General features: G+C 37.2%; 1 protein-coding gene across 1 annotated transcript in view; it reads left to right on the top strand.

Annotated features, from left to right (window-relative positions):
- Positions 1-13709, top strand: part of LOC144453096 (receptor-type tyrosine-protein phosphatase beta-like) — a 55718-nt gene extending 42009 nt beyond the window's left edge. Inside the window, exons 10-25 of the mRNA XM_078144372.1 lie at positions 1468-1734; positions 2052-2327; positions 2809-3114; positions 3439-3591; positions 3820-3957; positions 5475-5601; positions 6018-6085; positions 6673-6793; positions 8553-8642; positions 9904-9985; positions 10605-10695; positions 11137-11213; positions 11723-11857; positions 12327-12449; positions 13103-13251; positions 13505-13709. Coding sequence (XP_078000498.1) covers positions 1468-1734; positions 2052-2327; positions 2809-3114; positions 3439-3591; positions 3820-3957; positions 5475-5601; positions 6018-6085; positions 6673-6793; positions 8553-8642; positions 9904-9985; positions 10605-10695; positions 11137-11213; positions 11723-11857; positions 12327-12449; positions 13103-13251; positions 13505-13709 — 2408 coding nt within the window. The remainder of the gene's footprint in view (positions 1-1467; positions 1735-2051; positions 2328-2808; positions 3115-3438; positions 3592-3819; positions 3958-5474; positions 5602-6017; positions 6086-6672; positions 6794-8552; positions 8643-9903; positions 9986-10604; positions 10696-11136; positions 11214-11722; positions 11858-12326; positions 12450-13102; positions 13252-13504) is intronic.
- Positions 13710-13838: the final 129 nt, after the last annotated feature.

Genomic DNA, 13838 nt, shown 5'->3' with positions numbered 1-13838 from the left:
AACTATGAATTACATATCTGATTAAAATCTGATTTAGTGAATACGGCACGGTTTAATTTTTCCAATCCGTGAGTTGAAGAAGGCGCTAATTGGTTGAACAAAATCGAACACTACGACATTAGATTTAGAATGAAATAGAAGTAAATAATGAATTTCGCTACTTGTAACACCAGATTTTAATCAGAATGGGTCATTCCATTTACGTTTTAGCTGAAGGTGTATATGTTGCTGTTACTATGGGTTAGAAGCGATCACCAGAACACTTGTTTTGCCAGAAGTAGTGAACATGTTTTACTTTTCTCCGTATACATATCAAGAAACTTTGCTATCATTTAAATATTGCTAGGAGAATTCTCAGAAAATATGTAGTCAAAGTGAGACACGAGGCTGATGCGGTCGAAATGTCAAACACCATCTTGCGAACAGCGCTGTACGTGGCTGGTTATTGTGACTTTTGGCAACCTGTAACTCCTTACTTTTAAAGGTTAACATTTTCGTCGTATGCTATAAGCTTATATTTCATATGAAATTTTTACAGTATTTCAGTTTAAAATGTTGAAGAGGATCGGAGGCATTTCTATTTTGCCAAAAAATAACCTTTTGAATAGTATATGAAACAGTTTAAAGCAATATCTGCTGCATATTTGGCATTCATCAATGCAAGTTATGACATTTTAGACATATCGTGAGGGGGTAAGTGGGCGTTTTGAGTATGTGAATTTCCGTTGGCATGTTGTCTCCTTCACTGCGATACGCATATTTCCCAAGTCTCTCTAGACTTTTATAAGTCCGTCACTTCTCGCGGCTTCGCCGCTCGAGGCGCACTTCGTACACATAGCAGAGCTAAAGGACGATAGTCACGAGTCTGGCAGACATTTTTCCCATGCAAAGTGCGCGCAACGAAGGTTTTCGGGTGATTTATAATATACATGATATAGGCGTGCACAGGAAAGGAACAAACCGAAGTCAATGTCAAAATCACCGATTCACGTGTCTTGGTTAACATTTGCGCTCTTGAAGTTCGTGTATAGGGAAAGTAAAAAAATCGATGGTTTATCATTCGATCGTTTTATCGATTTATCAGGGAAAAATCGTACCAGTGTGATTATTTGTATGTATGTGACAACAATGATACCTTATTTATGCGAGTCTGCCTTCAAAATGTCACCACAAATGATAGGAGAGTTTAGAAACTATTAAATCGCCACGAACCTGAATTTTTGCTCGTGTGAATCATCCACGTTGTGCATAAGGAGAACAATGGGAAGCGAAATCATGCGTTCTAGTGTTCCCACTATATGCATATATTTAACATTTACGTCATAGAAACCGTGCTCTTTAAATTGATATTGAACTGGTGTTACTGTTTCACTAGTAAAATCAGTATTGGTAAGCAAATATTTACTTTAGGCTTTATCTATTAAAACTATAATAATGCATATCAAAAATAACTTGTCATTATTTCAGTTCCAGCAACAGTGACAAATGTTACTGCTACTGCTATTGACACCTATTTTATTGAACTGGCATGGTTTGTAAATGAAACAAGCGTCTCTGACGGGTTTATTGTGAATTACACCGGAGAAGTAGATGCAAGTCAGCGTACACAAGAGACAAATGACGAATACACCAGACTTGATGATCTCAGAGCTGGAGACACATATGTTATCGAAATTTATACAATATCAAGTGAAAAGATAAGTGAAAAAAGCACGCCCATCAGCGCAACAACGGGTTAGTAATTCACAAAATTCTTTTGTATATTGTATATGTGCACATGTAAGGAATATTTGATTTGATTTATGTCAAATTTCTGTACATCAAATCCACATCTCAGTATCTGTATTGGCACAACTATTGAAACCAGATAATGGGCGTTTTATCTTTTTTCTTCGCTGTTCAAAAAGGAGGACTTGTGGAATTGAGCTACAGCACAGTATCTCAGAAAATTGTGTTGTATTTTTTTATTTGAAATATTATCGATATGTAATTACATTATATAACAGTTGCCATATTTTGTAGTTTTTCAATACAAACATTGGTTTTAACAGTTCCCTTGAAACCTGGTGAGATTGAAACTATCAGCAAAACAGACACCAAACTAAAAATCCAGTGGGCTGATCCTGAATGTGAAAGAGGTGAAAACTGTGCCTATGACGAATATCAGGTTCAACACCGACCTGAAGATGGAAAAGTTACTGTGCACGATGGCCTTGCAGGCATTGCAGACTTTGAGGACCTTGTACCAGGAGCGCTATATAATATATCAGTGGAAGCACTTAGCAATGGAGTTCCAAGTTCTCCCGAGGTTACCAAAGACAGAACTCGTAAGCATTATATTTTTTTCCATTAGACTTTCCCTGGCGAATAGTTGTCACTAATTTTCCATATATAGAATATTTATAATTATGATATTAGTTTTATTTAGAGATATAATACCTTTTTATACGTACACTGTGCTCAACGCGACCTGTCACAAATGAAACCCTTGACACGGAATTATAGTGGCACCTATATGAAGCATACGATCCATTGCAGCCTCTGTGAACTCATACATGTATGATATAAGCATACACATTGTAACTTCTATTCTACCAGGTCCACAATTACATAGCTGGGATGCCCGGACCAACAAGGTACAAATTCAGAAGAGACCATTCTAACAATTCGACTACATCATGACTCCATAAAAGTTAACGAACGTGATAAATTATATATAGAAGCATTTACTCTACAATACGTTATCCAAATTATTGCTCACTAAAATGGTCAAGGTCTTTCCATACAGCAGTTTTTTTTCTTTCACAGTACCAGCGACTCCAAATGGTATGAAAGTATCAGAGAGAACTGTACGTTCCATGCTGATAGAATGGGATAAGCCAGAAGGAGAATTTGAAGAATACCAATTAGATGTAGCACTGAATGAGAATACTGAGAAAGACGTCAGTAAGATAACTGTACCCATCCCTAATGCCGATGACCCAAACCCTTCTTCTAATATAACTGGAATGGATCCGTACACAAACTATAAAGTGACCCTTACATGTGATAGTGCAGAACCAATCAAAACAACAAGTCTCCCCACCTCTGTGACAGACAGGACAGACATTGCTCGTAAGTATAATGGCTTATGTCATCACGATTTCATTGCATGGGCGTTGTTACTCCTTAGTTTAGGTATCAAAATTTATTTTTACACGAAGGCTTGTGTAAATAAATATTATATATCCACAACGCATAGCATTAACATCTGGTCTACCAGATGTAGTAAAACTGAACGCGTTTTCCTAAGAGTCTTTTGCCTGTAGACCAATGTAAGGCTATACTTGTACCAGTGTCTGTGTCTAAGTCTTTCTTTGTTTCAATGTAATAACGGTCCTTACAATGACATCTCTATGTAATTGTTCCTACTGTTTTTTGTCGTATTTTCCGGATCAGCTCCCCGACCTCAAGGTATTTCGCCGGCTACAGATGCATCTGCTGTACCAGAAAAAACAACACATTCCATAACTGTAATGTTTACCGATAACTTCTTTACCCATGAGCATGGTCCAGTTGTAAACTACAGTGTCATTGTTGTGGAGGATGGAGGTATGTACCAAATAATGAACATCGCGATATATTTTTGCAGGCCGATGACGACGATTTATGCTAAACTTCGTTGATGGAAATGATACTGATTGATTTCAATATTTTATAGCTTTCGTTAATACGTATAGTTTCTGAAGCACTTAGTATATTTCTCTGAAATGGAACTCATTGAAATGAAAATCGTATTAAAAGCATATTTTGATGAATATATTTCAATTTCTTTTAAAGCCGAAAATAAGACCGAGTATCACTATCGACCAATTGGTGATAATCCTGATGTTAAAATGGCAACATGGTCGAATGCACAGGACGATCCTCAAAGATATCAAATAAATGAAAAAGAGAGTTACCCTTGGCCAAATGAAGGTAGACAATTTAGAAAATTATCAATAATGATTATCACACATTTTCATGTCAAATGACAAATTTTATAATTCTGTTATCAGATCATCGACTCATTTATCTGCCCAACAACGTATACAAATGTATTAAAGTGGTGGGTCAATGTGAGTACCATATTTTGAAAAATGCCCTCTCAGGCATGGATTTATGTACGTGATTTGATGTTAGTGCTATTGCTTTCTTGACGGTTAGTAGATATGATGTCAACTAAGATAAATTTCGAATATCACCAATGACACAATCCGTCTATTTTGAGCTATAAGATTGTAGTACTAGTCAAGATAGTGAACATGAAATTGTCAGTACGGTAAATTATATTTTAAACATACTGGCATTTGAAAGTGACTTTCAAGTTCAATACTCTTCTTCTTGGTGATAAACAAAGTTAATGAGGTTGTCTACATATCCTTGCATTTTATAAGGTTAACATTGAAATCGACTTTCCTAACCCATATTCAGAGGAAATAGTAAATGTAGTATTTGATTTCTACTGCTACTTCTATACTGTGTAAACACCCAAAAAGGATTACCATCACACAGGCGTAACGCTGGCGTCGTCCTTTAGATTTCACCCGACGCGTGTTCAGGTGAGCACGATCTATGCGATCGATCGGTGATATCGATGCTGGAGAGGGCAGATTTGAAAGTCTATTGTCTTTGCTTATTGAATGTATAATGGTAAGAGATTCCATTCTGGAGTTGTACTAGGAATTAGTGAATACTTATGACAGTTTTTCTTGGCGATGATTGGGATGAGGAAAGAACCCCATGTGGAAGAACCAGGCACACTTATCATAGTAGAACTTCATGACAATTTTGGGTAGCTTATCATCTTGAAAAAGTTAATATTTGTAGATTATGTGTAGCTTTGTATAGGAAAGTTAGTCTGTTCCCTTTCAAGGCATGGCCAGCTTCCTTGGCATATCAGATACACTGGCTTCCCTCATTTAGTTTCAAGTGACAGACCGAGCTGCCTGCCTTGATTTTTTTCAATCGCACTTTGCCAACTTTGGTGTAAGGATTCCAAATACTCGCGCAATAGTCGTACAGGGACATCAGTATACGCGGTTTGTTTGGTACTGGCAAGAGTCGATGTCTTTGTAGTAACCCTAAAATACTTGATACTTTAGATGTGATATTTGATATCCATGCTTCCACTAACTTCCACCACCACCACCACCACCACCACCACCACCACCACCACCACCACCACCACCACCACCACCACCACCACCACCACCACCACCACAACAACAACAACAATAATAATAATAACAACAACAATAACAACAGCAATAACAACAACAGCGTCACCACCACCACCACCACAGCAGCATTAACAACAACAACAACAACAACAACAACAACGACGACGACGACAACGACAATATAGGCAGGGGAAGGCAACTTAAATATACTGTATACGATATTATCATATTTCACTTTGATAGGTTAATATGTTAACTTATTTATGTTAACAGGATCAAGAAAACGACGAAGTGAAGGAGGATCAGAAACAGTGAAAATAGTCATTGGTAATGATAAATCATGCTCATCCGATGATTCTGGATATTGCAACGGCAAATTGGATTCAGGAACGGCTTACAGGTAAATTTTGGATTAACAGTTGAATTACTACGTGTGTGTGGGTATTCTATATACACAATGTATTGGGCTCTATCTCCCTTACAAGTAAGCTGAATTGTTCATGTAGTGCATGCATATTAGTATATTACGACGAAGGGAGTGGGTTACATTGTAATCACCTTTCTCCTTGTGAGGTATTTGTCTGTACACAGTTCAAAGTATAATAATCAAATCATACATCACAATTGTGTATCACTTGTATATTTTACCAATTTCAGCCAAAGTACAAGTGACGTAAGTATACGGTATGCTAACAGGTTTTCGACAGAGAAATTTCCAATACGTAAGCATAACAATCCTAATTTGGACATCATATTATCGTTCTATGAGTTAATTTCTATGTGTGTACACAATGATTGTCAAATTATGTTTTCCAGATACCAATTTAGAGGATACACTGTAGGTGGTTATTCTGATACACCACTATCAGAACGAGTCTATACAAGTAAGAATGAACTCAGCTATGTGTATTGTCTTATCCTTGGTGTTTTCTCTGATGAACTTATTTTGAATACTGGCGCACTCCAACTTGTTCAAACACGCCGATGATATGGCTCTGTTGGACCTTCTTTTGAAAGGGAAAGCTCTCTGTGAGCAGATTTACTTTGAAAATATCACTATTTTACAGAACTGGTGTAAATCAAGCATGCTAGAAATAAATGTCAGTAAAACCAAGAAGCTAGTGATAGCAGATGACCCTGAAACACTAGAGCCGGGGTTCATGAATGGGCAACTAGTTGAGATTGTTGAGTGTTTCAAATACTTAGACATACATAATACATCTCGACAATGAGTCAAGTTTCACCGAAAATACTGATAGCATTGTCAAAAAAGCTACAAAGCGTATGTTTCTCTTGAGGAATTTTAGTGTCAGTCAAGATGTTATACATGATAAAAAAGAGCACAGTTCCACATAGTGAGAGTGATTTGTAAATATGACATTGTTTTTTAAAGAATTGTGTTTAATAATAATATTAATAATATAACATGTAGAGAAGTGATAAACTTCTTGCTATCTTTATTATTTCCTAGATACTGATCTAACAGGACTTTGGGTTTTTCTTGGTGTATTCTTTGGTATAATTCTTGCTGCAGCAGTTGTTCTTGGAATATTGTACTACCTTCGAATTATTCCTTTTAAAAGGAGCAAGGGGTAAGGATGTACCTTTTAGTTGACAGAATAAAGTATTTGGTTCCCATGACATAAAACATAGATCGGGTTTAAAGTTAAGCTCCACTAGCTGCAACTGGAACGATATTTTTTTATATGTTTTGTTAGATATAATTACATATACTAATGTTGTTCATCCTGCACAGTACCATACCATACCATACCATGCCATGCCATGCCATACCATGCCATGCCATGCCATACCATACCATACCATGCCATGCCATGCCATACCATACCATACCATACCATGCCATGCCATGCCATGCCATACCATACCATACCATACCATACCATACCATGCCATACCATATCATGCCATGCCATGCCATGCCATACCATACCATATCATACCATACCATACCATGCCATGCCATACCATATCATGCCATGCCATGCCATGCCATACCATGCCATGCCATGCCATGCCATGCCATACCATGCCATGCCATACCATATCATGCCATGCCATGCCATGCCATACCATACCATACCATACCATACCATACCATGCCATGCCATGCCATGCCATGCCATACCATACCATACCATGCCATGCCATGCCATGCCATACCATACCATACCATACCATACCATGCCATACCATGCCATGCCATGCCATGCCATGCCATACCATACCATACCATACCATGCCATACCATATCATACCATGCCATACCATGCCATGCCATGCCATGCCATGCCATACTATACCATACCATGCCATGCCATGCCATGCCATGCCATACCATACCATACCATACCATATCATGCCATGCCATGCCATGCCATGCCATGCCATGCCATACTATACCATACCATGCCATGCCATGCCATGCCATACCATACCATACCATACCATACCATACCATATCATGCCATGCCATACCATGCCATGCCATGCCATGCCATGCCATACCATATCATGCCATGCCATACCATATCATACCATGCCATGCCATGCCATACCATGCCATGCCATACCATATCATACCATGCCATACCATGCCATGCCATGCCATGCCATGCCATGCCATACTATACCATACCATGCCATGCCATGCCATGCCATACCATACCATACCATACCATACCATGCCATGCCATGCCATATCGCCTGTATGTAATTTATTTTATTTATATAAAATGGTACAATAAATCTCATCAAGTTGATTTTTGAGTCCGCTCCCCAATATGTTCCCGATGTCAATATGTTACTTGTACTAATTATGAATGCAATAAACCCCTAATTAACATGTATAGCGTCTACTTATTGGTATTTTAACAGTGTTCAATGAATACATTATTGGTTATATGTTCTTAAATAATACCCCAGTTACAGCTATGCTAGTGCAGGTTTAAACGTAAGGTATCGCTTAAAAAACATATAAATTTATATGTAGAATTGGCAGATACCCGATATATCATTTTTTACTTAACCTACGCGTAATTTTGGTAGGTATTGCTATGCAAGTGTAATCTCCTTTACAGAATTTTTCAATCCAACAATGTATACAGTGCATGTAGTCTGCATATTATATATGTTTGTGATAACCATCTAATTATGGCAAGGCTGATAACACAGCGATTCATTGAAATGCGTCAAATTAATACCAATAGTCTGCTCATATACAGTACACATAAATGTTTAAATGAAAATGATTATATAAATGTATATAAATTAAACATGTTACAATCAAATAAACTAGTCTTGTTCCTATTTGTTTGGTAATTCTTTTAGCAATGGACCCACACAGGGTGTTGACAATCCAGAGTTTACAGGACTAGAGACGGTGTCACCATCACAGAAGAAGAAAATTAAACACTCAAAGTAAGTTGAACCTCTTAGTAGCTTCATTTCATAAGATTAACTACAGTTTGCACCAAGAAATAAAATAGGTCACCATAGCGTTTGTCAAGTATCCACCATCAGCATGGCTTCATCAAATTGCTTCATCAGTGTTTTCTGAAGTCACGACGCATGCGTAACTTCAGACAATTGCCCCCCCCCCCCCCCCCCCCGACGTTGGTTCATTGAGGGAAGTCCGTATATGAATTGCTTCCTTAAACCCCCTCCTAAACCAGCCAATCTGATTTATGATATCGATTCCATGTCTAAAACACAAGAATCTTATCTCAGTCAGACCCCGGTCAATCCTCTCTTGCAATTACGGCACATGCATCTCATAATGCAACGATGACTAAATAAGTACACTTTCGTCTGAAATGTGGTATATTTTTGCTCAAATTTGTGGTCTAAAAAGAATTGGGTCACCAAGGCGACACATCCCTATAAAAGCAGTGGGTGGTTGTCACCCAATCCGGAGTGAAACATTCTTCGGGCTGACCCAGGATCACACAGGGAGTCTTTGTATATACTTTATGTATTGTCTCTTTAAGCAGCCCTGTTCAAACGTCTTTGTATTATTTTTCATTGTTTGCTTTGCACTACAGACCGGAAGCCAATATACTGAATAAATCATATAATAATCATAATATCATATAATATCATATCATATCATGTCATGTCATATCATATCGTCTCGTCTCGTCTCGTCTCGTCTCGTCTCATCTCCTCTCATCTCATCTCACCTCACCTCACCTCATCTCCCATACCATACTCATCTAATCTCACCTCACCTCACCTCACCTCACCTCACCTCATCTCCCATACCATACCATACCATACCACATCACACCACACCACATCATATCATATCATCATACCATACCATACCATACTCATCTCATCTCATCTCATCTCATCTCATCTAATCTAATCTCATTTCATCTCATCTCCCATACCGTACCGTACCGTACCGTATCGTCTCGTCTCCTCTCCTCTCATCTCATCTCCTCTCATCTCACCTCACCTCACCTCATCTCACCTCACCTCACCTCATCTCATCTCATCTCATCTCATCTCATCTCATCTCACCTCACCTCATCCCCCATACCATACCATACCATACCATACCATACCATACCACATCACATCACATCACATCACATCATATATCATACCATATCATATCTCATACAGTCTATATAGTTAATATAATTGTAATATATGTTTTATTACTCATTCTTAGACCTATAAAGCTAGCAAGATATGATGAGTATTTTCGGAATATGAGTGCAGACAGTGAATACAGGTTTTCAGAAGAATATGAGGTAAAAGAAGAGAATTTGATAACTATCTATACTACATTGTTGTATAGCCTGTGTACTCACTGAGTCGGTGACTATGTTGCACTTCTCAACGAGTGTAGAAAAGTCACTGAGTAAGCAGGCTACTACTGATAGTCGACTTTCATGACCCTTTATATCATGTGATGTCGAAATAGTTTGTAAAGTGCTATCTTTGGACAATTTTACATCAAATGATCAATATTTCCTAAAACTGTCATGTTCCTAATCGGCACAATATTTCTTCCATGTACAAAGATTTACATGTTTTTGCTCCAAAAGCGGGCTAAAATAATAAATGTATTTAGTAGTTATTATGCTTACCTCCAGGAATGCCCAGAGGTAAACTTCTTAGGTAATACAGAGGTAATTTTTGAGCTTCGTTTTATAAGTAGTTTTGATATTTAATTCTGGTCATTTAGAGATTAGCTAGGGCTTAATCTTATTCGCTTTGTATTATTGGACCGTCAATTTGTTGTGGGTTTAATTAAGTATTACCATCCACATTTATTTGCTTTGTGTTGTTATCACCATCCTTTAAGGACAAGTTGTTGACTTGCATGACTCACCTTAACTTAAATACTAGTGTCTATATGTAATTTAGGATTTGAGAGAAGTAGGCCGTGAACAGACTTGGGACGCAGCCGAATTGGCAGCTAACAGAAGCAAGAATAGATATACCAATATATTGCCATGTGAGTATTGAAGATATTGCAAATATATATACATGTACATGATATACAATAAACTGAAAAGCATAATTTCGACTCAAATATAGAGTGTCAATGTATGTACTTAATAGGATAATCTCCGACAACAGATGTGCGTCACAAATTGAAGACATTGAAAACGAAATGCTGTGCGACAAAGGGCCAGGTCATTCATTAAATTTGGTGAATGTGAAATGACTATATTCATTGGTTGTTTATTAAGGCGAAATCTACAGCATAATATGACAGGAACATATAGCTGACATTTGTTTCTGATAATCATAATTTTGACCACAGTTGGGTTTAGATCATCTAGTGCTATAAATTGGTAACAGAAAGGTAGTGACTGTTATACAAATTAATCGTATTCGTAATAATTTAGAGGCATGGCATAGTGAATATACAATGTATCATCATGTTTTGCAGATGACAGAACCCGTATTAAGCTCGACCAAATTAATGAGGAGGAAGAGAGTGACTATATAAATGCTAACTGGATGCCAGTAAGTGTGCCTAGAATATGACAAGATATGTCAGTGATTATCGCATAGAAGAAAATAAAACATGTAATAGAGGGCCGTTCGCACAGGGCGGTATTCTATCAAATATAAGTATAAATCTGTAATGCCACTACCATCACAACTTCATCACACAGAGCATAGTAGGTGAAATGGCCAGCTAACCTTACTGAATAATAATTATCACCAACTCGCGATACGATTAGGTTGGTAAATGTTATGGTTCATATCATCTATCCACATCTCTCCTCTTATAAGAATAAACTGTTTCTAAGGCTTTCAGAACATGGTGCTTATAAAGTTCAAGGGATGATCAATGATCATACAAATGTATGTAATATTATTTAATCGAATACTATTTTATATCTGTTTTTCCATCACGAAAAAATCACCCAGAACATTTTGAAAAAACCCAACTTATTAATGTTTTAGTAGTCGGAATTTTGCAATATTTCCCTATAACATATCTTGTTTACTTGTTTACTCTGCCACAGGGTTACAATTCACCGCGAGAATTCATCGCAGCTCAAGGACCTCTACCAGGAACTCGGGATGAATTCTGGAGAATGGTCTGGGAAAACAATGTTAGAAATATCGTAATGGTAACACAATGCCAGGAAAAAGGAAGAGTGAGTTGTCATTTAATTGAAACAATATGAAAAAGTCTAGCTATTGTTAACTCGTGGATAATTCAATGCTGGTCATTTCTCAGAAATATTTTGAAACTTTATGTCTACAGGCCGGGTAGAAAATCAGTTAATAATTGTTGCTGTATGCACACTGAACAAAATAACTCATCAACGTAACATAAGAATTAATTTGTCTTACTCTATGGAATTCATTCTTGTACTTTGAATATCAAAAACCTGTCAACGTACTGTCAACCTACACGTAAATTCTCCAAAATTACAAGTCTTCCATTACATTCTACATCCGTTATATGAATTGAAGTATTTGCTACAATACATATCACGTGCCTCTTTCCTCAAATAGAATAACAAGAGACATGCAGATAGTTTTTTTTCAATTTGTTTTCATTGTCAGCACACACTATTTCTATAACTATATCAATAACTATCAACGTATTTATCTTTACAGGTGAAATGTGACCATTATTGGCCATTTGACAATGAACCAGTGTACTATGGAGATGTCATGGTGTTCATCGAAAAGGAACAAGTTAACGATGATTGGACAATTAGGGATTTGATGATTGAGAACGTAAGTTATGCATACAGTACTAGTCACATGTTTAATAATAGATTCGGGGCTGGTTTCCTTTATAAATTAGGATTATCCACTTGGTATTAAAACAGTATTTATTCATATATGCTACTTTTACTTTATATTGTTTATATAGAAACCATTGTGAAGGAAGTAATTATCTGAAATTATGTAACAATTGAATTATTGTATAAATAATACCTTATATACCTGTATATAACAAGATATATAAAGATGTCGCGAATTATTTGACAAAGGTTTCTCGTTTTTGACTTTGAGACAATACAAGTACACACCATATTTTCTAACGATGACGTTTGTCATGTATGAGTTGCTCATTGTTTGTTTGTTTTCAACCGCTGGAATATGCAGTGTTGGTGTAACAAACATGCATGACCTGCTTCTTTGTAGGATAATACAACCAGACGAGTACGTCATTACAACTATATGACCTATTTCTTTGTAGGATAATACAACCAGACGAGTACATATACGTCATTACAACTATATGACCTATTTCTTTGTAGGATAATACAACCAGACGAGTACATATACGTCATTACAACTATATGACCTATTTCTTTGTAGGATAATACAACCAGACGAGTAGTGTACGTCATTACAACTATATATGACCTGTTTCTTTGTAGGATAATACAACCAGACGAGTACGTCATTACAACTATATGACGTGGCCTGATCATGGAGTACCCGATGAAACCGATACACTCCTGGAATTTGTAAGAACTGTACGAAGTACTTTACCAAATGACAACACTCCAACGGTGGTACATTGCAGGTAAATGAAGTCAAATAGATGGATTGATGCTCGTGCGTATGTACATACGTGCTGGCGCGCGTGCGCGCGCGTGCGTGCATGCGTGCGTGCATGCATGCATGCATGCATGCATGTATGTATGTATGTATGTATGTATGTATGTATGTGTGTCTGTCTGTTTGGGTTGTTTGGCTCGAGGGTTATTAGCTAAGTTTACTTACTTTACTTGATCTTGCATAGGAATATATCATCACATTCTGATTTTCTTTCGTAGTGCTGGAGTAGGTAGAACTGGTACCTTTATAGCATTGGATCGGCTTATTCATCACATGAAGGAATACGACTACGTTGATATATATGGTATTGTCTGTGAAATGAGAATGAACAGAGTTTTTATGATACAAACGGAGGTAGGTGGCAGGTATCTTTCAGATATCGTCTCCGATGCGTTTTCGCATTTTTATAACTCTCATTTATGAAACAAAGTGACTGTCGCAGAAATACAATAAATAGATGCATGGAAATAAAGCATACAACCAGCTTAGTGAGCTTTATTCCTACACATACTATCGGAATGGAAAATAAATTCTGAGCTACCATACACGGCT

The sequence above is a fragment of the Glandiceps talaboti genome, chromosome 23, assembly GCF_964340395.1.
Source record: "Glandiceps talaboti chromosome 23, keGlaTala1.1, whole genome shotgun sequence".
NCBI lineage: Eukaryota > Metazoa > Hemichordata > Enteropneusta > Spengelidae > Glandiceps > Glandiceps talaboti.
The sequence above is the reverse complement of the archived record's forward strand: the minus strand, read 5'-3'. Positions and strand labels throughout refer to the sequence as shown.